This window comes from Podarcis gaigeae (assembly GCF_964106915.1).
Source record: "Podarcis gaigeae genome assembly, chromosome: 11".
Taxonomy (NCBI): domain Eukaryota; kingdom Metazoa; phylum Chordata; class Lepidosauria; order Squamata; family Lacertidae; genus Podarcis; species Podarcis gaigeae.
In genome coordinates, this window is record NC_139687.1 from 34,620,072 (window position 1) to 34,644,591 (window position 24,520).

Here is a 24,520-nt window from a genome sequence, read left to right on the forward strand (position 1 = left end):
CACAATGTTGTTGTTTTACAATCTGTTGGAGCTTGAATTTGGAAAATAAATTTTGTTACATTGGCCCTATTTGCCTGCAACACTAAACCATGGTTTACTACAACCTTCTTTAACCTTGTGCTATCTGGATGTTTTGGACTACAACTCCCCCATAATCCTTGACAATTAATCGTATTGGCTTGGTGCTGTGTCCTCCTCTTTGCCAGTATTTATTTTCAGTTTCCTGCTAACCTTGGTTTGTTGTGTGTCAAACCAGTGATTGCTGTTTATCACAAACTCTGGTTAGTTGTTTTGTTTGTCATCATGTTATACGGTATATATTTCTGTTTTTATATAGTAAACGCACTCTCTGTGATCCTTGGATGAAGGGCAGTATTGCATATCTTTAGGTGCCAGGCAAAAATGTTCTTCAACCAGGCCTTGGGCTGATTAACATTCCATGTCCTTTTTTGTTTTGTTCTTGTTTTGTATATTGTGATTTTATTTTTGTATATGTTATGAACCTCCCCTTGAGATCTTAAGATGAAGAGTGGTATACAGATTTAAGAAATAAAAACAAATTTATGTAAGTGATTTTGATATTTCTCATATAATAATAAGGGTGAGGGGAGTTAAATCTGTCTATACTTGATATTTTAGGGAAATTACTAGGTTTGTGTTATTTTACTGAAACTTTCCAATCATAAAGACTTCTCAGTAAGAAGATGTTTGTGAAACTACAGGAATTTAAATTCAAGTTCTCTCAAAACACATGCAAAATCTCTAAGGAAGATGAATAAAATTGTGTGTAGTTCTTTTAGATCATTACACTAAAGCCAGTTTGTACATCTGTCCCTATCAGTCTTATTATTTCAGCTGTTTAAATGTGCCACCGCATGAGGTCTTTTATTTGAAAATTTATATATAGCTATTCACATCACTTTCCCTCCAGAGACTTTTGACTCCCCCCTACCTCATCTTTGTTTGGAGGGGGGCTATTATTCCTTTTATTGCTACTGTCTCAGAAAACCTTATAGTCTAAACCATTTAAGGAAGTAATCCCTAGAGCCATCCTGGGCAAACATCCAGACATGCAACGATTCCCAAAAGAAAGACATTCTCAGAGACAAAGTGGGGGAAAATATTTTTGATTTGGGAATATCAGTCTTCAGCAGAGGGTTATGATCAAGGGACAGATAGGCTTCTGAAAAGCATTTAGATAAGGAATACTAAAAAAATATAAACTAGAATGCATTATTTATGTAAGTTGCTAATGTGAGGTTAAAAAACAACAAGACAAGAGACATGTTAAAACAGACTCTGCCTCCCAGTCAGTTTAGGGTTTTCACTTAGACCAGGAGTTGCCAACCTTTTTGGACTTATTGGCAAAATTTCATATTGGAGAAACATTTCTGGGGATCACACACACATATCAAGCACACACTACAACCTATTCTGTTGGGTTTGTATTCTAATGTTTCTTTCTAGTCAGTGGCATAGCGTGGGTTGTCAGCACCCGGGGCAAGGCAAGTAATTTGCGCTCCCTAACCCGTGGATTTGCGCCCCCTAACCCTAACCCCCAGATGTTGTGCCCAGTGCGGCCAGCCCCCCCTGTACCCCCCACACTACGCCACTGTTTCTAGTCTAATTTCAGCAGAGGGTAGGGTCCCTGTGAATGCCAATGAAGGCTTCTGTGGGAAACGTGTTGGGTCTAAGTAAAACAAAGGCAAAGGTTTGGGGAGATCTGGCTTGGCGGCAGTACATGTAAAGAGAATATAGTTGTCTTAGCTGATCATAAGCTGACCATGAGCCAGCAGTGTGATGCAACTTCTCAAAATGCTAATGCAATTCTGGGCTGCATTAACAGAAGTATTGTGTCCATATCATGGGGGAAAAATGTCATCTCAATTTTGTGCTGGTCAGGTCATGTATTGACAAAATGTCCACTGACAAAATGGACTGTTGCCCATAAGAGGGCAGTCTATGAGAAACAGTTGAAAGTACTAGGTATACTTGACCTGAAGAAGTTCTGAAGAATATTTGGAAGAGATGTAGGGAGCAGTCGTTTAGACAAGAAGCTGGCATAAAGCAAGCCAACGCCAATTAAACCAGCATAAACTTGCACTCAAGCCTTTAAAAGAATGTTTGACTTAAACAAACATCCTTTTTTGCACCCTTTTTTGACTGAGCTGAACAGAATCCAATTTCAGTCCCTGCTGACCATTCCCTCCTCTGGGGCACCCCTTTTGGGGGGCTTATGCCAGCCTTTGCTCAACCAGCTGAGCCTGGATGAGAAAGTTATCTTTGGCTGAAACAGGGTGGGGGTTGGGGACTTAATGCCAGCTGAGCTTGAGATCCACTGCATCCTAAGCTCATCCTGACAGATCTTGCACCTGTAAATGGAGTTTAATGGCCTTTTGAAGTACTGTACTTTGTTGTAGGGTAAATGTGCTGCTGTGATTTGTTGATTGCCTAAGATACAGATGTTTTCATCTGAAGAAGCGCTTCTGTTGCTAGGATATTGCATTTCCCCAGCACTCAGACCACAACATCTTGTTTCTGGAAGAAATGCTAGTCCCTCAGGAGATAGTACTGCTGTTTCAAAAACAGTGGTCATATCAAAATTATTTCTGTGAAATGTCATCGGAATCTGTTGGTGAATGCATCATTAATAAGATGACCGTATTGTTTGTAAACATTTCTTTTCATTTATTCTGTTTCCAAAAATTCATAAAGCACTTCATCAGAACATAGCATTGAGCAAAATAATTAGCAATAAAAAGAGGGGGGATTAGTAAACTAAAAAAAACATAGCTTACTTAGGTGGAACATTGGCTTTGGTTCCTTAAGTGGGAAAAAATCAAAATCAACTGTAACAAAATGCCTTTATTAAGACTAATTACATTATAAATGTTCTAATAAATGCATTACTTGATGTGTATTTGGAATATAAAAAGTAAGCCATAACTAATTATATATTACTGGAGTAGGGCACAATTCAGCAAAAGTTAAGTATTTTTTTAAAGGTAAAGGTAAAGGTACCCCTGCCCGTACGGGCCAGTCTTGACAGACTCTGGGGTTGTGCGCCCATCTCACTTAAGAGGCCAGGGGCCAGCGCTGTCCGAAGACACTTCCGGGTCACGTGGCCAGCGTGACATCGCTGCTCTGGCGAGCCAGAGCCGCACACGGAAACGCCGTTTACCTTCCCGCTGGTAAGCGGTCCCTATTTATCTACTTGCACCCGGAGGTGCTTTCGAACTGCTAGGTTGGCAGGCGCTGGGACCGAGCAGCGGGAGTGCACCCCGCCGCAGGGATTCGAACCGCCGACCTTTCAATCGGCAAGTCCTAGGTGCTGAGGCTTTAACCCACAGCGCCACCTGCGTCCCGCAAGTATTTTTTTAGTCACCACTAAAACAAAACTCCAAAGTGCTTAATTTCATTTCGCTTGTGACTCTTGCTTTCTTTTTAAGCATCACTGGAAGAACATTGTACTGGGTTTGCTGGTTTTTTTATACTGTACTTTTGTTGAAATGGTTGCGGTTGTTGTTTTCATCTTCCAGCAGTATTAAAAAATGAAGCTGTGCATTTCAAGGAGTGATAAATGTGGCAGTTGTGAGAAGTTTGTCCCTGATGGTAAATAATGGGGGTAAGAGGTCAGATGTTTGTCCGTTGTTGATTAATGGCAGTAGTTTGACAGCAAATTAAATGTCACATAAAATTGGCAAATGATACAACAAATCGATACCTAGTGAGAAAAGCTGATACAATTATTCTGGTAATCAACACCATTAGACACCCACAACTTGATTTAAGTCATGCAGTTTACTACAGAGGCTTTCATGGAAAATGCTCGGTGTGTTCAAAATAGCCCCCAAAGTATTCAAGTCAAGAGGCAATAATAAAAACAATCCCCAGCAGCTGAGGCAGCTGATACCCTTGTTAAAAGTTAGGAGTAGATGACAGCCATACACCTATTAAAATATAGCAGCAGATATCAGGGCATGCTCACATCACTCTTATAAGTTCAAATAAAGGTTTCTTTAATTTAGTGTGACATGCAGTCATCATATACTGTACAAGATGACTAGCTGGCATAGTTACTGCTCAAGGTGAATCACTGTCTTGATACCTAATAGTTGTTCCCAGGCCCGTTGCCACCTGAAGATGAGAAACTAAGGCTGTATACACACTATACTTTTAAAGCACATCTGAAGCACATTAATTCAAGGACAAGGACAAGAACGAGCCGTCTTAAGAACAGCTTCTTCTCCAGAGCGATCTCGGCCCTGAATGGGAAGCCTGGACTTTGAAAGTCATCTAATCTTCCTTGCTGTATTATACTGTATTGTTTTAATTAGTGTTTTTATAGTTGTTCTGATTTTGTGTGGAGTGCCCTTCCTGGGTGGATGGAGCAGCCAAGTAATTTCGTTGTCCCCGAGAGGGGGCAATGACAATAAAGATATTATTATTATTATTATTATTATTATTATTATTATTATTATTATTATTATTCCCTCAATAAATTTGGGCACTGTAGCTCACCCTACCAGACAACAACTACCAGACTTTTAAAAGACATCTGAAGGCAGCCCTGTTTAGGGAAGCTTTTAATGTTTGATGTATTACAGTATTTTAATTTTTTTTTTTAAGCCGCCCAGAGTGGCTGGGGAAACCCAACCAGATGGGCGAGGTATAAATAATAAATAATAATAAATAAATAAATAAATAAATAATAATAATCACCATCATCATTATTATCACCCCTCACAGTTGCCATTCCAAGCACCCTTAAGAAACCACACTGCCCAGAATTCTTTGAGGAGAAAAATGTACTTTGTGTGTATACAGCCTAAGCCTCACTCAAATGATCTTATTGCTGATTAAAAATGCTTAAGTTTGCATTGCACAAACTTTATTTCATTTTGTTTTATTCAGGTTCATAAAGGCAAAGCTTATCACTTATTTCAATATGCAGAGAAAACATGCATTTAGGAGCTGGTTAGGATTATATTTGTTGGGAAATCATAAGAACCATATATCTGCTATTTTGCCAGCCTAGTATGGGGGAGTTTTATCTGTTATTTTTCTCCTATAATTTCACTACACCTTGCACAGTTCAATAACTTCTTGTTGTATTGCTACATTTCCTCAGATCATTTGTTATGCATTGTAACTTCTAATCACATGTATATATATTTTATATAGATTCTAATTCTGCTTAGTATTAGATATGTTTGAAAAACAACCACAGTGTCAGGGAATTGTTACAACTATTGATGTAAAAGCAACATTGACTGGGTTTTTATTTACATAATTTATACTCTGCACTGTCAATATACTTTCTGTGTTCCCAGGGCAGCTAACAAAGTAGAATTGCAAAATAATTCTGGGCCAGAGGTAGATTTAGGGTAGCACGACTGGTTCCACCACGCTGAGTGCTGAGCCTAAAGGGCAATACAGAGTACCTCAACTGTGACGTAGTGAATTGAGCAGAAAGGAAGGCGGGGGAATCAAATTTTGGCCTTGCACAGGATGCTATTGAAATTTGAAAGACCAAAGTCCACCCCTGTGAATAGTATACCATATTTTTCGCTTTATAAGACGCACTTTTCCTCTCCTAATAAGTAAGGGGAAATGTGTGTGCATCTCATGGAGTGAATGTAGGCGGGAGGCTCTGCTCAGCGTGGAGCGTGTGTGCAGCTCTTGGGGGCTTTTCCGCAAGGAGGGAGAAGGGCAGCCCGTCAGTCCCTTCTCCCTCCTCGGGGAAAAGCCCCCAAGAGCCGCACACACGCTCCACATGCTCTTTAAAGGGAGCGCGGCTCTTGGGGGAGCCTTCCTCCCACTCCTCGCGATTCCTGGCTCATGGGAGAGCGGCTCGCAGCCTCTTCTTGCCCATGTCTGTGAACCCTTTCAATATTATTCCACTGCAAGGAAGGTGTGCGGGAGATACGTTGGGTAACGTGAAAGTCCTCATAGTTTGGCCCAACTGAAAGTTGTTGTGCTCTGCACACTTAGCTTGAGAGTCAACTATGCCAAACCTACTGCTGGATAAGCAAGCATAAGGTCAATTGTATTTCAAGTATTTTATCTCCAATACATTTCATGTTTTTTTATTTAATGAGCTTGTAGGTCTGAAATTCAGTGAATGTTGTATTGCCAATTGTCCTGTGTCTTCCCACATGTATGGCTTTTAAAAAAAAACTCTTAAAAAAACCCTGATGTGAGCCTCTGTTCTGCAAATAGCACTTCCATCACTATTCACATTGTGTGCACCTCTTATCAATTGAGCCATTTGCTTGCATGTCTGTATAATTTGGGTTATTCTATTATGTGTCCAGAAAAAGGCTGACTGTTATTGGAGACAGGCAGCTATTCTGCATGGCTCATTGTTTTGACACAGTATGGTAGTTAGTTCCTATTATGCTGATCAGTGCCTTGCATTATTTTTCCATTCACGAGCTCCATAAGTGCTTTCCTTGAGTTGTCTTGCTCTGACCTACAGTAAGAGCTGGGCTCTCAGTGAGATACATGCTTTCTATTTTTATTCACTGGGGGACTGAAGTATTGGAAAACCTGTCCATTTGGACTGGGGGGGAAGGGGGTTAAGAGGGAGGGAGTGCTTCCTGTCACTGACAAGTGATTTCCCCAGCTAATTCTTTAGCTGAAGTCTGTGAAGCTGCACTGTGGGGACACCAGGAAAAATGCTTTTGTTCAGTGTCTTAAAACCACAGATCAGCCATCCATAACCATAGAGTTTGAATGGCAAGAAATACTTGGTGAACATTCTGATTGTACTGACATCGGAGCTACAACTTTCTCCCCTGCTGTTCCAATTGAACTGTGCAATTTCTGTTTCGCACCTCAGGTCTAAGGCAGCCCATGCCCCCGCAAAGGTTCAGAAGTGATCAAAGCTTTCATTAAAACCCAGTCTGAAAAAAATAAATTCCACGTGGTGTGGCATGTAATCTTTAAATGGGATTTTTGTTTTCCCTCTATAACAGTAACATTGATTCAAGGCCAGTGGTCTTGTCTGACTAAAAACATTAACACAATATATTCAGGCTGCTGTTTGTTACACAAAGCATTTCTTTCAGTGGGCATTCTCTTCTCCCTTGCCCCCTCACATCACTATTTCTGCCGTTTATAAGCATCCGAGAATGAACGGGAACCTTGGATGTGAAATTCTTGCTTCCTTCAAAGCATTTTTTGCCTCTTTATTTTTATATATCATTAGAAGGATGTTACTACAAGGCATGAGGAAGCTGGGGGTCTATATGCATCAGAGCTAATTTGCAAATACATAGAGGACTCACAATCTGCTGACTATTCAGAGTTCTATTCACTTGTTGTGAGCAGAAGATTCATTAGGGAGCTTTGCTGACTCTGACATCTGTTAAGCCCCTTGTGGTGTGATGTCTGCAGTAAACATATTGTTCATTCCATCAAAAGCAATACTTACAGCATAATTCTATCCATGTCTACTCAGAAGTAAATCCAGTTGTGCTCAGTCGGGCTTGATCCCAGCTGAGTGTGTATAGAATTGCAGCCTTAAGTTATAGGCATATAACTATTCAGAATAGCCAGGTAAGGGCACATCATAAAATGCTTGAACATTCTACTTTCCCCAGAAGGAACCAAATGTCTCCCTCTCTTTTTATGATTTTTTTTAAAAAAACCAAAGAGCATCTTTCAGAGTACATCTACCAAAATTCTATGGATTCCATTTTAATTAGGAATACTTATGCAAAGAGTTAGCATTCAGTGCAATGAAAGCTAATGGTACCATCTCATCTGACCTCTCTGAAAATATACATGTTCTGTGATGGAAGATACATTATTTTAGGTAACAATGTAGAGGAAGAGTCAGAGCCATTCTTCCTTCGTTTACCTATGCCTTCATTTATAATTTCAGTATGCAAACCTTACACAAAATGGATGATGTTGCCTTCACGGTAAATGATCCATAAAGCAGGGACAGCATAAAATCTATCACATTGTAAAAGGTCACTTGACTGCCTGACTAGAGTGTTAAAATCTGACCTGTGGAAATTAACTTTCTGAGCAAAAGGGGCAGTTCAGTTGTTCCTTCACACCTAACTCTCAACAATGCCATCAGTAGAATAATGTGTCTGTAGAAACAATTGGCCCCATCTGGTTTAGTATTTCATCATTGTTCCAGAGTTGTAGGGGTTGGCAGAAAAGGAACAGGGAGGAATAGACATGGGGGAAAGTAAAAACCGGGGTACAAAGGGGGCTGCTGAGGGATGGGATAGAAGGAGACCACTAGTGCCACTCTTCATCCATAAATGACAGACTGGTTTACAATATAAAAACACAAAAATATATAGCATAATAAAAACAAAACCAATCCCCCCCACAGTTTAAAAGGGCATAGATTGTTTGATTAGCCAAAGATAAGAGGAATGGTTTTTGCCTGGTGCCTAGAGATATGTAGCCACCACAGAAAGGGTCCATTTTCATGTTGCTGCCTCCTGGACCTCTCACAGAGTAGGCATATGAAGAAGGACCTCAGGTGATGATCACATGGTCCAGATCAGTTCATATGGGGAGAGGTGGTCATTGAGGCATTGTGTAAATAGAAAGGTATGTGAATTATATTCAAGAGACTTTTTTTTTTTTTTGGCTTTTGGAACCCTTCTGTAGTTGCCCAAATCCCGTATTTCACACTAGAATCTCCTGTGGCAGAAAATGTTTATAAGTAAAAAAAAATTCCATAAAAATGTCAGAGCTTTTACACCAATTGATTTGGACACCGGCACATTTGTTATCTGCCATTGCTGTGCTCCTTTTCATGGGTTTTTTAAGTGTATGTGTGTAGGGTGCGTTTTTGCACTTTTTTTGTCAAGGTTGATTCATTCATTCTTTAAAAATTAATTTTGTGCTTGGCTTCTTTTCTGGGTGCTGGACTAATTGCCGTTTGGGTATCTGGATGACATTCCCTTCACAATCACAATACGAGTGCTAATTAATCTCACTTCTGTTCTCAGAGAAAGGAGCACCAATAAGAATGCTGCCAAACGCCACAAAGAAAGAAGAAAATGGCAGAAGCCTATTGTGGGCAGCTGCTCCAAGGCTGATCATTGAAAAATAGATACATGCTAACTATTGAATATTTACAACAACAGTCTCTTACGTGGCACACGATCACACCAAATTTGTCCCCCCCCAAAGAGCTTTCATGTTATCATCTTTGCTCAATCTTATTTGAAAACACTAGTACAGTGGTGCCCCGCAAGACGAACGCCTCGCAAGACGAAAAACCCGCTAGACGAAAGGGTTTTTCTGTTTTGGAGGCGCTTCGCAAAACGAATTTCCCTATGGGGTTGCTTCACAAGACGAAAAAATCTTGCGTCCCCCAGCGGTTTTTTTTTGCTTTTTTTGCCCTTTTCCTAAGCCGCTAAGCCGCTTATCAGCTGTTCCACTGATAAGCCGCTTAACAGCTGATCGCTGGAAGCCGCTTGACAGCTCTAGCACTAATCCGCTAAGCTGTCAATGGGCTTGCTTCGCAAGACGAAAAAACCGCTAGACGAAGAGAATCGCGGAACGGATTAATTTCGTCTAGCGAGGCACCACTGTATTTCATATGCCAGAGAAAAGCAAGATAGGACTCCAGAGTGAGTTTATTAGAAATGCTATCCTTAAGGAAACTAGACTGTCTTAAGGGAAACAAACAAAAAAACCTGTCCTGCAAACCTTACAATTCATTTTCTTTCCTTCTGTTTATGCAGGTCAGAAAATCCTTCACCACAGAAGTGATGTCTTAGAAACTGTAGTCCTCATCAACCCTTCCGATGAAGCTGTCAGTACTGAGGTAAATTCATCAATAATGTATAAATGAATGCATTGTACACAGCAGACATAAAATAAATAAATTTCATAAGAGCCAGGGCACTGATGTCCATCTCTGAAATCTGGGCTGACATTTTTATGGCCCACCAATGTCTTGAAAATAGACATTATTTTGAAAATAAAATAAAATATAAGAATCCTCCGCTTCCCATTATCTAGTTTTTCCTTGTCAAAGTTCTCTTTGCCTCTTTATGAAGCAAAACCATACCAAGAACCTTGCTGGGTCAGACCAAAGGCCTACTTAAGTTCTTCATCCTGTGTTCTAAAGTGGGCAACCAGAGGTCTATGGGAAGTCCACAAGTAGGGTGTGAGGGCAATAGCCATCTCCTGTTGTTTCTCAACAACCTTTCCTCAGAGGCCTCTGATCCTGGAGATAGCATATTAACCATAATTGACTAGGAGCCATAGAGAGCCTTCTATTCCATGAATTTGTTTGTTCCCCTTTTAGAATCATCCAAACTGATTACAACCATGGTTGAACTTGTGGGAGTGAACTTCATAGTTTAACTATGTGGTGTGTGACGTTCCGTTTCGTTGGATCACCCTGAGTTCTAGCATTAGGAGAAAGGAGAAAAACTTTTATCACTTTCTCTACACCATTTTATAAGCTTCTGTCATGTTCCTCCTTACACACATATTTTTTGAAACTAAAAAGCCCCAAATGTTGTAACCTATAAGAGCTGTTTGTTAATTTTTGGCTTGTCAATAAGGTATTTAATTTCATCTCTTGTCACCAATATTCGTATCAGCTCTTCAGATTCTCTTCCTGAAAAGGTCGGTGTAGGCTGTATACCTTCTATAGTGAATACTTTGCTGCAATCTTCTCAGCTTCTTTTGACTCTCTTCTTATCCAAATATCTGATTTTTCTACTGAACAGGTGTTTTGCTTCTGATGTGTTTAAACATGTTTTTTTTAGCTTGTATGAATATTTTTAGCAACATGTTTCTCAATTTTTATTTTTGCATCTGTATTATCTGTTTGCACTTCTTTAGCCAAAATTTGTGTTTCCTTTCACTCTCCTTATTTGAACAGAACTTCCAACTTCTTGCCTCTAATAGCAGCAGACATAAATATTTCAGTTTGCAAATAGATAAACATTCTATAAGTCAGTATCTGGAGAAAGAGAGAGACAGAGAGAGAGTTTCTACACATGTTGCCTGTATGCCGTCTATAGCCATCAATAAATAAACAGGGTGCAAGAATATCAGCAAAGTGAAGGTGCTGGGGTTTTTTTTGCTGAAAAAGCTAATGGCTTTGTACAAAAGCTTATGGCGACTTTCCCAGAGCTTTTGTGCCAAACACAGAAAACAATAAAACAAGATAATTCAATTTTTAATAGTTTTAATGCAATTAAAACAGGTGAGATTTAAGTGGCACTCATCTGATTGTTGAGTGCTCTCTATTTTTGTTTAAAAAAATGCATACAGAAAATGGACTTGACCCCATCAAGGGTAATGTTACATTTTTATATCCCAATACAATTAGTGACAAACCATAATGGGATTTCTTTTCTCTGCTGTTCCATGTGTTTTAGTGAATGCCCTTGAATTATCTGTGGAAGGTGAGTCCTTGAACAGAAATTCAGGGCAGTCCTGATTTTTTTCAAGGCATGGTTATTTTTAAAAAAGCATTTGATTGTTTGACTGTTTATATACAGATAAAGATAGCTTGCTGAGAAAGTATTTTGAGAGAATTCAGTTGATTCACCTAGCAGAAATAGTTCGTGTATGACAAAGTGAGTCTATTGAATACACTTGAGAAATAATGGCAGAACATGGGGGGATAGTAATAACAGTAGTAAGGAGCAACTGAGAAAACATATTTTTAATGGTGTTTGCTTTTTATCTAAAGAAAACCATTCTGCTTGTTAAGTAATCTGCTATGAATATGTTTTTATTTTTTTATTTTCCCAGGCCTTCTAAATGTTAAATGATTTCAGTTTATAGGCTGCATTTGTTATTCTGCTGCTTCAACTTGATAGGTTTAACTTTGTCGTTTTCACTGTGCTAATAATAATAATAAATAATAAATTTTATTTATATCCCGCCCTCCCCAGCCGAAGCCGGGCTCAGGGCGGCTAACAACACTAAAACAGTACAACATTATAAAACATTATAAAAATGAATTAAAATCAAAATTGATGGCAACCATAAACTAAAGTTTTGTAAAGATTGCCAAAGGAGGGAGTCAGGCTGCGCCCTGACCAAAGGCCAGGTGGAACAGCTCTGTCTTGCTACTGCTTCTATTTTTGGTTATAGTTCATTTTGGGATAGATTTGTAAGATTTTTGTTCGAGTGTAAGCTGCCTTGAAAGCTGAGCTTATAGAGTTCTGTCCTGTTGTGCACCATATTTTACAAACCCTCTTCCCCCGTCTCTAGTGTTCCTCTTTTTGGGGATAAATAAAATGCAAAGCCAGTTGCATGCATGTTTATTTAGGTCAAGTAGAAGTGATAGTCCCTGTAGAAAGCAGGAGATATTTTAAGGGCATTTTTTGTTTTAATCCTTTTCTACAGGTGCGCTTAATGATCACAGATGCTGCAAGACACAAACTCCTGGTACTAACTGGGCAGAGTTTTGAAAATACAGGCGAGCTCATTCTTCAATCAGGCTCCTTCTCATTTCAGAATTTTATTGAGATCTTCACTGACCAGGAGGTTTGTATTTCACTAATCTCTATTCTAATGTCTTTTTCAATATTAGTTATTTGCACATTTAATTTGTAGATTTATGTGCTGAACATTCTCAATGAAGGTGGCAATAAAATAACAATAACAAACATACTAACAAAGCAATCCTGTGGTGGGCAGAGAAGAATCAGGGGCATAGCAGCTGTTGTTTCCTGTGCCCTACCAAGCTCACGCTGGCCAGGGCATGAAATGGGGGCAGGGGGCGCTGGAGAGGAGACAAGTTTACCTACTCCAGGACTGGCATATTTCCTTTCCCTTGTTGGGGGCACATCACAGTGATCAGGGGAACCAGCTCATTATATGATACCCCTCTTGTGGAATTAGGGGTGCCAACTTGAATGTAATGTGGGGGGGGGCAGGTAAGCCCCACCTGCACAATCAATTTCAAGATGCAATACCCATCAACAGTGAGGGAAGGCTCGAATATTTTTGGAGGTGGTGCTGAAGGGACCTTGGCCCCTAGGAGTTGGCTCCTCTGTTTGAAATGCTCTCCCCAGGGAAACTCACCTGATGTCATCATTACTTATATTTAGGCACCAGGCAAAACTATTTCTATTCTGGCACACCTTTGGTGTTTAATTGACTGTAGCCTTCAGAAGGTGGGATCTTTTAGTCCTGCCTTTTAAGAAATATGAATGAGTTTTAGATTTCCCCCTGTTTTGTTTTATGCTGGTTTTACCGTACGGTATACTGTTTAATTAAGGGACGCGGGTGGCGCTGTGGGTTAAACCACAGAGCCTAGGGCTTGCCGATCAGAAGGTCGGCAGTTCGAATCCCCGCGACGGGATGAGCTCCCGTTGCTCAGTCCCTGCTCCTGCCAACCTAGCAGTTTGTAAGCATGTCCAAGTGCAAGTAGATAAATAGGTACCGCTCTGGCGGGAAGGTAAACAGCATTTCCATGCGCTGCTCTGGTTCGCCAGAAGCGGCTTAGTCATGCTGGTCACATGACCTGGAAGCTGTACGCCGGCTCCCTTGGCCAATAAAGCGAGATAAGCGCTGCAACCCCAGAGTCCTGACCTAATGGTCAGGGGTCCCTTTACCTTTATCCTGTTTAATTACTATTGTAAGTAGGTTTGAATGGGACGCAGGTGGCGCTGTGGGTTAAAGCCTCAGCGCCTAGGACTTGCCGATCGAAAGGTCGGCGGTTCGAATCCCTGCGGCGGGGTGCGCTCCCGCTGCTCGGTCCCAGCGCCTGCCAACCTAGCAGTTCGAAAGCACCTCCGGGTGCAAGTAGATAAATAGGGACCGCTTACCAGCGGGAAGGTAAACGGCGTTTCCGTGTGCGGCTCTGGCTCGCCAGAGCAGCGATGTCACGCTGGCCACGTGACCCGGAAGTGTCTCTGGACAGCGCTGGCCCCTGGCCTCTTGAGTGAGATGGGCGCACAACCCCAGAGTCTGTCAAGCCTGGCCCGTACGGGCAGGGGTACCTTTACCTTTAAGTAGGTTTGAATTACTTCTGTGAAAGGGGAGGATAATAAAGTTCAATGCATAAAAAGTTGGAGAGGATCAGGATATGTTGGTGCTTTCCCCGAGCATTTCCCCAAGGTATTTGTTAAATGTTTGGAAAGTTATACCATAACCCTTTATATTACAAAGTAGACACTCAACCGAGGTTCTATGACCCACACAGTGGTCCTTTTCCAAGTATTTTTCTCTGTGCATCATTTGAAACAAAGCTAAAAGGTGGATGTGAAAGTAATTCTTTCCCAGCTTCTCCCCACTTATGTGTGTATTGTAGGGAAATCTGTCTTTAAAAATGATTTGCATCATTCACAATTGATTGGATTTTGGGCTTATTCCGGACTTATTCCGGAATAAGCCCAAGATTCCGGGCTTATTCCGGACCACTGATGTCTCAAAGTGGAAATTGAACCCAAATCACTGGAATTTCAACAGATACAAACACAGATATTTCCAGAGTTTTTGTTTGAAACCAGGAGGGATTGAAAGAGATTATAAATTAAATCAAAAGGGTATGGTGGTGGCCTGGACCTTGAGCCCACTATACATCATTGTTAATCTTGTTCTATGGACAACAGTATACATGATTTGTGAGTTTTGCTCCCTAATATTCAAAACATCAACATTCCAAAACTGAAAGAATCCAGATCTGCTATCTACAGAGATGGTCTATCTGTCAAGTAGTCACTAGGGCTGTACTTAATTCTTTCTGTTTCTCTAGACATTATGTTGGCTTGCAATTAATGTACAGTGTCTGCAAATTCCTGAAAGGCAAGGAACCCATCGTAAACAGACTGTCAAGATGAATTATGTATTTTTATAGCACTGATACATAGGCACAGAATGAATCCAAGGAAATTTTAACAGATCTAAGCCTCAGTCAGACCAATATTAAGAGAAATCTGGTCCCATAATTTGGGATACTTATGGAACATATGGGGTACTTTAGGAAATTACCATAATCATAATTATATTTATACCTTGCCTTTTTCCATGACGGGACTCAAGGCGGCTTACTGATAAAAACAAGAACCACTAAAAATATAGAAAACTCAATCATTAAAATACAATTAAACATCGATAGTATTAATACTATATACGCATATTTAATCTGTTTTAAACATACCAATAATTATAGTAAAAACAGTATGGCACCAGACCTTTCATTAAAAGCAGTAAGTTCCCAGTAGCCTGCTGGAACAAGGTAGTCTTCACCTGCCCGTGGAAGAACAGCAAGGAAGGAGCCAGTTTAGCTTCTCTAGGGAGGGAGGGAGTTCCAAAGTATGGGAGCAGCCACCGAGAAGGCCCTCTCCTGTGTGTTTGTATGAGTTCAACTAAGGCAGCATGCTCTTCAGCATTTCTGGTTTGGTTGTAGGAAACAGACCAAACCAACCAACCAACCAACCAACCAATCCCTTGCCTGATTTCTATATTTAAGTTACCTTGCAAAGTTAGTTTTCAAAAAAAAAAAAAAAAAGTTGCATCGTGCTTCTTCATTCCTAACAGTTCCTAGAACATTTTTTAAGTATTAGCTTCATGCAAACTATAAATCTGCTGGACTTTCTGCTGCTACTTACTGGAATATTGCCCACGAAAATATACCTTATTAAAGAGGTATACTGATTGCTTTGACATGAAGTCTCACATTGTTTCTCTTCTTAGCAACAAACAACCCAGCCACCTATTTTATGACCCTGGCCAGTTTTTTTCTAATTTAATATGCTAATTTCTTTTATCAGATGTCCACTTTGCAATCCTTGAGGCAGGCTACTTCAGGATTCTGTCTCAAGGACATACACATATTTGTTTTGGAAAAAATGAGAAGCAACACTGAAAGAAAATGAAATTTGATAAAGTTGCAGGTCTGCTGATACCCCAGCTTTGCATACTAAAAAATGAGGATGGCTTCCATTATCAATATGTCATAACATTTAAAGGAAAAACCTAGATCATGTCTTATAAATGCTTCTGTTGGATTATATTCTAGAAAACCTGGTGCCTTTTATTGGCTTTCCTCTTGTATCTTGCAGTGTTTATTCTCCTGAGTGTTTGCTACTCTATTAAATAATAGTGTTTTGGCTTCTCTGCCTGACATTTGGATAAGATCTATTTATATCCCATAAGATGGTAATATATGCAGTTTTAGTGGCATATGAAGACAAAACATCTGTTCAGTCTTCTTTATTTTATTTTGTTACTATTTTCTTTTTATATAGATGTTGGGTGGATTATTTCTCAGGAGCAAAACATCTGCTCTATGACTTTCATAACAGTTTCTTTCAAAATAAATAATAAAAAAATACTATATATTAAAATACATAACAAGTGCTTGAATCTCCAAAGGAAATAAATATGTGCTTATGGTTATTTATAGTCCTTTTCCATTCTGCTAGCTAATTAAATTTGTGGGCCAAGATTCTTGGCATGACCAATTAATTCCTTGATCTAAACCATCCCTTTAGTGTACTGAATTTTTATTTTATTTTATGGCATTTGTCTCCTGCCTTTCTATACACATAAGCAGAGCAGCTTATAACCATAAAACAATAATCAAACAGCAATGAAGCAACAAGCAATTATTTAATGCAATAAAGAAACAAGCATTGTGCTTCTGATTATCAGTCGCTGGGCATCGCAGGAGGGGGGAGAGTGTTATTGTGATCAAAAAATTATGAAAAAATACTAAAAGCAGCAACCAACAATAAAGGAAATAGAAATACCCCCCAATGCCCACTAGAATAATGCCAGTTTTACTGCTCCTCTAAAAGCAAGCAAGGATTGGGACAGGCATACCTATGGGATGGGGCAGCTATGCTCACCTGACCTGTCAACAGCACCATGGCTTACTGGGGTGGAAAAGGGCAAGGCGGTGATGAGGTCTTCATGGTGCAAGAACACAGAGCCAATCCTGTATTCCTACTTGCACATTTGTACTTCTCTCTCCCACTAAATCACAGCAGTACTGGTGGCAGGAGATCAGGTAAGTGCCACCGCCCTGCCCCACCAACTGCAACTATCTATGTCTCTTGCCACCTGCCAGTCATCTGAATCATAGCCTCCTCTAAACTGTCTCTTGAATCCACTTCTTGGTGTGCACTACACACACAACCCTGAGATGCAAGTTTACTCGTTCATTTAAATGAAGAAAACAGCAATGTGTGCACAGGTATGCATGTCCAAGTGCTTCCTCTGTTGTAGTAAATGGAGAATCCATTGGGGGAGAATTCACTGCAGCTACTGGAATCTGAATGAATAAGAGAAATGTATTTTTTAAAAATAGTTGAGCACGGTCCTGCCTTTCTTCTTCAAATAGAGTACATTAAGAAGTCTTCCTTCTTTTGAGGCTTTAGGGAGTCCTGAGAACTGCTTTTTAGTTTTATAAAAAGTGACTACAACTTAGTGTAAATTGACGCATAACATTCCCCTTTATGTTTTGCAACCCCAGATTGGAGAGTTATTGAGCACGACTCATCCTGCCAACAAAGCGAGCTTAACACTATTCTGCCCTGAGGAAGGGGACTGGAAGAATTCAAACCTAGACAGACACAACCTTCAAGATTTCATCAACATTAAGCTAAACTCTGCCTCTATCTTGCCTGAAATGGAAGGACTTTCTGAATTCACAGAGTACCTGTCAGAATCAGTGGAAGTGCCATCACCTTTTGATATCTTGGAGCCACCAACATCAGGAGGTTTCCTGAAGCTTTCAAAACCTTGCTGTTACATTTTCCCAGGTGGAAGAGGAGATTCTGCATTATTTGCAGTCAACGGATTCAACATGCTCATCAATGGGGGGTCAGAAAGAAAATCTTGTTTCTGGAAACTCATTCGACATTTGGACAGAGTGGATTCAATTCTGCTCACCCACATTGGAGATGATAACCTGCCAGGGATTAATAGCATGTTGCAACGGAAAATAGCTGAATTAGAAGAGGAACAGTCTCAAGGCTCCACTACCAACAGTGACTGGATGAAAAATCTAATTTCACCTGATTTAGGAGTTGTATTCCTTAATGCCCCTGAAAGCCTAGGAAACCCCGATCCTAATTTTCAGTTAAAAAGAAGTGTAGAGGAGGCTTGCTTTACCCTGCAGTACTTAAATAAGCTGTCTGTGAAACCAGAGCCTCTTTTTAGAAATGTGGCAAACAGCACTGAGCCTATTATCCTTTTCCAAAAAATGGGAGTAGGGAAGCTTGAGATGTATGTGCTCAACCCAGTCAAAAGCAGCAAAGAGATGCAATATTTTATGCATCAGTGGACGGGTACAAGCAAAGATAAAGCTGAGCTGGTGCTACCAAATGGTCAGGAGGTAGACATCCCAGTTTCCTATTTGACTTCCATCTCATCCTTGATTGTATGGCATCCTGCAAACCCTGCTGAAAAAATAATCAGAGTTCTTTTCCCAGGAAACAGTACCCAATATAGCATACTAGATGGACTAGAAAAACTCAAACATTTAGACTTTCTTAAGCAACCAACAGTTACACAGAAAGACCTAACGGGTAACATGGTGAGCCCAGCAGTAAAACAAACTAAACTGAAGCAGCGAGCAGACAGTAAGGAAAGTCTTAAGCCGGCTGCAAAATCCCTGTCTAGCAAGACAGTCAGAAAAGAATCAAGAGAGGAGGCGTCTGACACAGGGAAGACTAGTCCACCTGAAAAGACTCAAAGGGTAGAAAGTAAAGAAAAAACAACCACAAAAAAGGACAAACCAGCAAAAGCTGAGACTAGGCTTTCTGTGACAGAAAAGGATCTGACAGCTAAGGAACAGCAGCTGGCAAAATCTGAAACAATTGAAAAACAAGCAGCAGATGTCAAACCAAAAGTAGTAAAGGAGAAGCATGTGAGAAAGGAAGTGAAAGTAAAATCTGAGGAAAAGCAAGAGGAGAAAGAAAAGCCAAAGAAAGAGGTGTCTAAGAGAGAAGAAAGGATAGTGGCTAAGAAAGAGGAAAAGCCTAAAAAGGAAGATACCAAGAAAGATGTGAAGAAAGAATCTAAAAAAGAATCAAAGAAAGAAGCTCCCCCAAAAGAATCTAAAAAAGAAGAGAAAAAGGAGAGCAAAAAAGAAGAAAAGAAGGAGCCCAAAAAGCTTCTCAAAGAAACAAAGAAAACATCTGCCTCTCTGCCGGAGTCGAAAAAGACTACAACAAAGCCAAAGCCACAAAAGAAGGAAGAGTCTGTCAGGAAAGAAAGTGGGCTTCTTGGGAAACCAAAAGAAAAAGTTAAAAGCAAGACAGCAAAGAAAGAGATCAAGGTTGCCGAAACACCTGCTGCAGTGGCTGCTCTGGGAGCTGTCGCTGCCACGGTAGCAGCTGTAGGTGTTGCAGCTGCTGGAAAAGAACTCGAAGCGGAGAGGTCCCTTATGTCTTCACCAGAAGATTTAACCAGAGACTTTGAAGAACTAAAAGCTGAAGAAGTTGAAGTAGTAAAGGAAACAAAGCCTCAGGTAGAGATAATAGAAAAAGAAGGCAAGTTAACTGATATAGAACAAAAGGATTATGAAGTTCAGAAAGAAAAAACAGAAGGGCCTGCTGATTCTCCTGATGAAGGCATAACTACCACTGAACCTGAGGGTGAATGTGAACAAACTCCTGAAGAGCTGGAGCCTGTAGAAAAGGACAGGGTTGATGACAATGAAAAGTTTGAGGATGAAGGAACAGGTCTTGAGGAATCTTCTGAGGCAGGGGACTATGAAGAAAAGGCTGAGACAGAGGAAGCCGAAGAACAAGTTGTCAATGAGGAAGAAGAGGCACCACTAGGCCTCAGAAAACAAGACCTGAAGGATAAAATAGAAAATGGGGAGACTGAAAAAGAAATGGCTGGAGCATTTGAGCATGAAAAAGCTAAAGATTTGAGATATGATGAAAAAGCAGAATTTAGAGCGGAGGGTGAAGAGCGAGACGAAGAACATGTAGATGAAATGGTTGAAAAGGCAGAAACAGAAGAGAATGAGGAGGAAGACAAAACTGAGGATGTCAGAGATGAAGATGAAACTGAAAAAATAGAAGCTGAAGAGGATTATGTTATGGCTGTGGTGGACAAAGCAGCAGAAGCTGGTGAGATTGATGATAAATATGGCATGCACCTAACCACTCCAGCTAAGTACTCAGAACCTCCATCTCCTGCTAAAGAACCAGCATCTTCAATCCATGATGAAACACTACCTGGTGGTTCAGAAAGTGAAGCAACTGTTTCAGATGAAGAAAACAGAGAAGACCAGCCTGAGGAATTCACTGCTACTTCAGGTTATACCCAGTCCACCATTGAAATATCCAGTGAGCCAACTCCAATGGATGAAATGTCAACTCCAAGGGATGTGATGAGTGATGAGACTAATAACGAGGAAAGTGACTCCCCTTCCCAAGAATATGTTAACATTACCAAGTATGAATCAACACTGTACTCTCAAGAAGTTACTAGGACTAAACTTTCTCCCCTTCCTGATGCTTTCAATGGGCTATCTGAAGGATCTAAAACTGATGCTACTGAGGGCAAGGACTATAATGTTTCAGCTTCTACAATTTCACCGTCTTCTTCCTTAGAGGAAGACAAATTTGGCAAATCTTCCTTCCAAGATCTGTACCGCCAACGAGAAAGTGAAGTCAAGAGTACTAGTAAACTAGAAATTTCAGAAGCTTTGGATAACAAGCATAGCCCAACTAAGAGTCCAGATGAAAGTCCAACCCCTCTGTCACCTGTTGCTAAAACACCTCTGAGTGAACGTAGTGTGAACTTTTCACTGACTCCCAATGAGATTAAAGTGACATCGGAACCTGCAGCTCTCACAGCACTCTCTGAAAAACATGAAACCCATGAAGAGCACTGCCCCAGTCCCGACGAAAAAACATTAGAAGTGGTGTCCCCTTCACAATCAGCTGCTGGTAGTGCTGGACACACACCATATTATCAATCTCCCACAGACGAAAAATCAAGTCAGCTTCCTTCTGAAACTACTGGAAAAGCAGATGATTCATTCAGCTTTGAAGTTAGTGATACCAAAGATAATATTACAAAACACAGACTAAGCCCAATGGATGAACCAGTGCCTGACTCTGAATTGCCTTCTGAAAAAGTGCTCTCACCTTTACGAAGCCCCCCACTGATTGGTTCAGAGTCTTCCTATGATGCATTTTTGAGTGGTGATGTAATATCTTCTGCTAGAGAAACTGACAGTCCCTTTGAAAAGAAGAGTGAAAGAGATGGTTCTCCTTCACAGAAGAGCCCAGTTTCTGATGCTGCTTCTACAAACCTTTTCCAAGAACAGCAAGTTGAAAATGATGTACAGCTTTCACCAACAAAACTGGACTTTGTCCTAGAAAAGAAAAAGGATGACTTAGAAACTTCAGAAACTCAGCCTTCATTGGTTTTGGATGAAAAGAAGCTAGGAGAGGTTTCTCCTACACAGGTAGATATTAGTCATTTTAGTTGTTTCAAAGAAGACACCAAGATGTCAATCTCTGAAGGTACAGTCTCTGATAAATCTGCAACACCTGTTGATGAAGTTGTAGCAGAAGACACTTATTCACATATTGAAGGAGTTGCCTCTGTTTCCACAGCATCTGTTGCTACTAGTTCATTCCCAGAACCAACCACTGATGATGTATCTCCTTCATTGCATGCTGAAGTTGGATCCCCACATTCTACTGAAGTAGACGATTCTCTTTCTGTATCTGTTGTTCAGACACCAACAACATTTCAGGAAACAGAAATGTCTCCATCTAAAGAGGAGTGCCCAAGACCTATGTCCATTTCTCCCCCAGATTTCTCCCCTAAAACAGCAAAATCAAGGACACCAGTTCAAGATCATAGGTCTCCTGAGCAATCAACTATGTCAGTAGAATTTGGGCAAGATTCTCCTGAGCACTCTTTGGCAATGGACTTCAGCAGACAGTCTCCTGAACATCCAATAGTAGGTTCTACTATGCACCATATATCTGAAAATGGTCCAACTGAAGTCGATTATAGCCCTACAGACATGCAGGAGCACCCTTTTGCAAATAAAATATCACCAGTGGAACAAGCATGTTTTGGCAATGACAAGGATATTTCTGAGATTATTTCAGTATCTCAGATAGAAGCTTCACCCTCTTCCTCCTCTGCTCATACACCATCACAGACAAGTTCTCCACTACAAGAAGAAACTATATCAGGTGTCACTCAGCCTAGTGATATGCCCTTACATTCTGCATTTCCATCAGAAAAAGTGAACAGCCTTGGAGAAAAACTTTCACCAAAATCTGATTTATCTCCACTAACACCACGGGAATCTTCTCCTCTATACTCACCTGGTTTTTCAGATTCACCTCCTGTGATGAAAACAACTACTGCCGCTTGCCACTCACCTCCATTATCATTGCACATGTCCCCCGACAAATCATTTGGTTATCATACCTCAATAGTTGAAGACCCTTTAACAAAACATAGCCAAGAGCTTTTAGCCTTTACGGACCAGGAAGACATTCAGGAAACAACCAGATCGCCTGAAGCTCTTAAATATTCTTATAATGGAACTGGAAAAACCACCAGATCACCTGAGGCTGTTAGTTATTCCTATGACAAAACAGAGCACACCACTGGATCCCCTGAAGCTCTTGATTATTCCTATGTTGCAACAGGGAAAACCACCAGATCACCTGAGGCTGATAGTTACTCCTATGAAACAACAGAGGAAGTCACCAAGTCACCAGAAGCCTTTGATTACTCCTATGAAAAATCCACCAGATCATCTGAGTCTGTCAGCTACGCTTATGAGACCACTGGAAAAACACACATATCTCCTGAGGCAGTCAGCTATTCTTATGAGACCCCTGGGAAAACTAGCAAATCATCTGAGACTGTCAGTTACTCTTACGAAGTGAGTGGGAAAGCCATGAGATCCCCGGACACTGCTAGCTACCACCATGAGGCTGATAAGTACTTTGTTTCAGAAAAACCAGAAACCCGTCAAGATGTTGATTTGTGCCTCGTTACATCTTGCGAATACAAGCATCCTAAAACAGAACTTTCTCCCTCCTTTATCAACCCTAACCCCTTGGAATGGTTTGCTAGTGAAGAACAGTCTCAAGAGCAAGAGAAGCCGTTGACTCAGTCTGGAGGAGCACAGCCACCTTCAGGGGGAAAACAGCAAGCGCGTCTGTGTGGAGAAACTCCTCCAACCTCCGTCAGCGAATCTGCCCCATCACAGACAGATTCAGACGTGCCGCCCGAAACAGAAGAGTGCCCTTCTATTACAGCAGATGCTAACATTGACTCGGAAGATGAATCTGAAACTATTCCAACAGATAAAACCATTACATATGAACACATTGACCCTCTGCCAGCCCCCATGCAAGATCGCAGTCCGTCGCCTAGACACCCTGACGTCTCCATGGTAGACCCAGAAGCCTTGCCTATCGATCAGAACTTAGGCAAACCATTGAGGAAGGATCTGAAAGAAAAGACAAAGACGAAAAAGCAGGGCACTAAGACCAAGTCTTCCTCTCCTTCCAAGAAGAGCGACGGCAAATCAAAACAGGGGGCTTCACCAAAGCCTGCTGGCTTGAAGGATTCGCTGGATAAAGTTTCCAGAACAGCTTCTCCAAAGAAGAAGGAGTCCGTGGAGAAAGCTGCCAAAAATGTCTCTACTCCAGAGATAAAATCTTCCCGTAATGAGGAGAAAGATAAGGAGACAAAGAATGCAGCCAACTCTACAACATCGAAGTCGGCAAAGACCGCAACTGCAGGTAAGACAAAATGGCAAGGTTAATTCCAAAGAGCAGGGGAGGGGGAGTCTCCAGCTCTTGGGCCATACATTGGGCAGCCAGCCCCGCCCATCTGCCCCACACTTGACGTCATGTGCAGGCAGAGATGTGGCTGCTAAGTGCAAAATGAGGAGCCTCAAAGTGCACTCCTAATTGTGTGCTTTCAAGCAGAAAGCATGCTTTGGCTCTGCTTCTCATCTGCTAATGGCTCATCTGTGCTAGCGCGATCCCTATGGGGAACTCTCTGACACAGTTGATGGCTGCAGGCATCAGACTTCAGCTCTTCTTCCCATCAGCCACTGGTAAAGCCTCAGATACTTCAAAGTATGACACGGGGCTCTTCGCATCGTGCTTTGAAGCCTCAACTTCAGAACTTCAAAACACCCATTTGTTTGTTTTCACTGTGACTGACAGGTAGGCAGCCCCACCTGTCAAATATGGCCTTGCGAAGCTAGGAGCAGAGAAGGGTTTGGCCAGAAGGATCTAGTCCTACCCTAGATGCAGCACTTGTTTGCTTCAGCTACAGATTCAACCTATGTTGTGAAACAATCATCTAAAGAGAACGTAGCTATGATAGCGGGCCAGTTTGCACATAATGCTAAGGCAAACTAAGGCAAACTGCAATCATGAGGCATCCTGGAGCAAAAATAATGGCTTTTCCCCTTCTCTCCTAGTCCTGCTGTTGCCATGCTACCGAGAGCATGGCATGACTTGGCTTAGCAATATGTGTGAACATATGTGTTCATGGTTTCATCCACTCCGAACAAACCACAAGTTGTAGC

The 24,520-nt window shown here is 41.0% G+C and overlaps 1 protein-coding gene across 1 annotated transcript in view; it reads left to right on the forward strand.

Annotated features, from left to right (window-relative positions):
- The window catches only part of MAP1B (microtubule associated protein 1B), a 68,256-nt gene that overhangs the window by 33,409 nt on the left and 10,327 nt on the right, over positions 1-24,520 (forward strand). Inside the window, exons 3-5 of the mRNA XM_083703077.1 lie at positions 9,729-9,811; positions 12,364-12,504; positions 17,444-23,720. Coding sequence (XP_083559203.1) covers positions 9,729-9,811; positions 12,364-12,504; positions 17,444-23,720 — 6,501 coding nt within the window. The remainder of the gene's footprint in view (positions 1-9,728; positions 9,812-12,363; positions 12,505-17,443; positions 23,721-24,520) is intronic.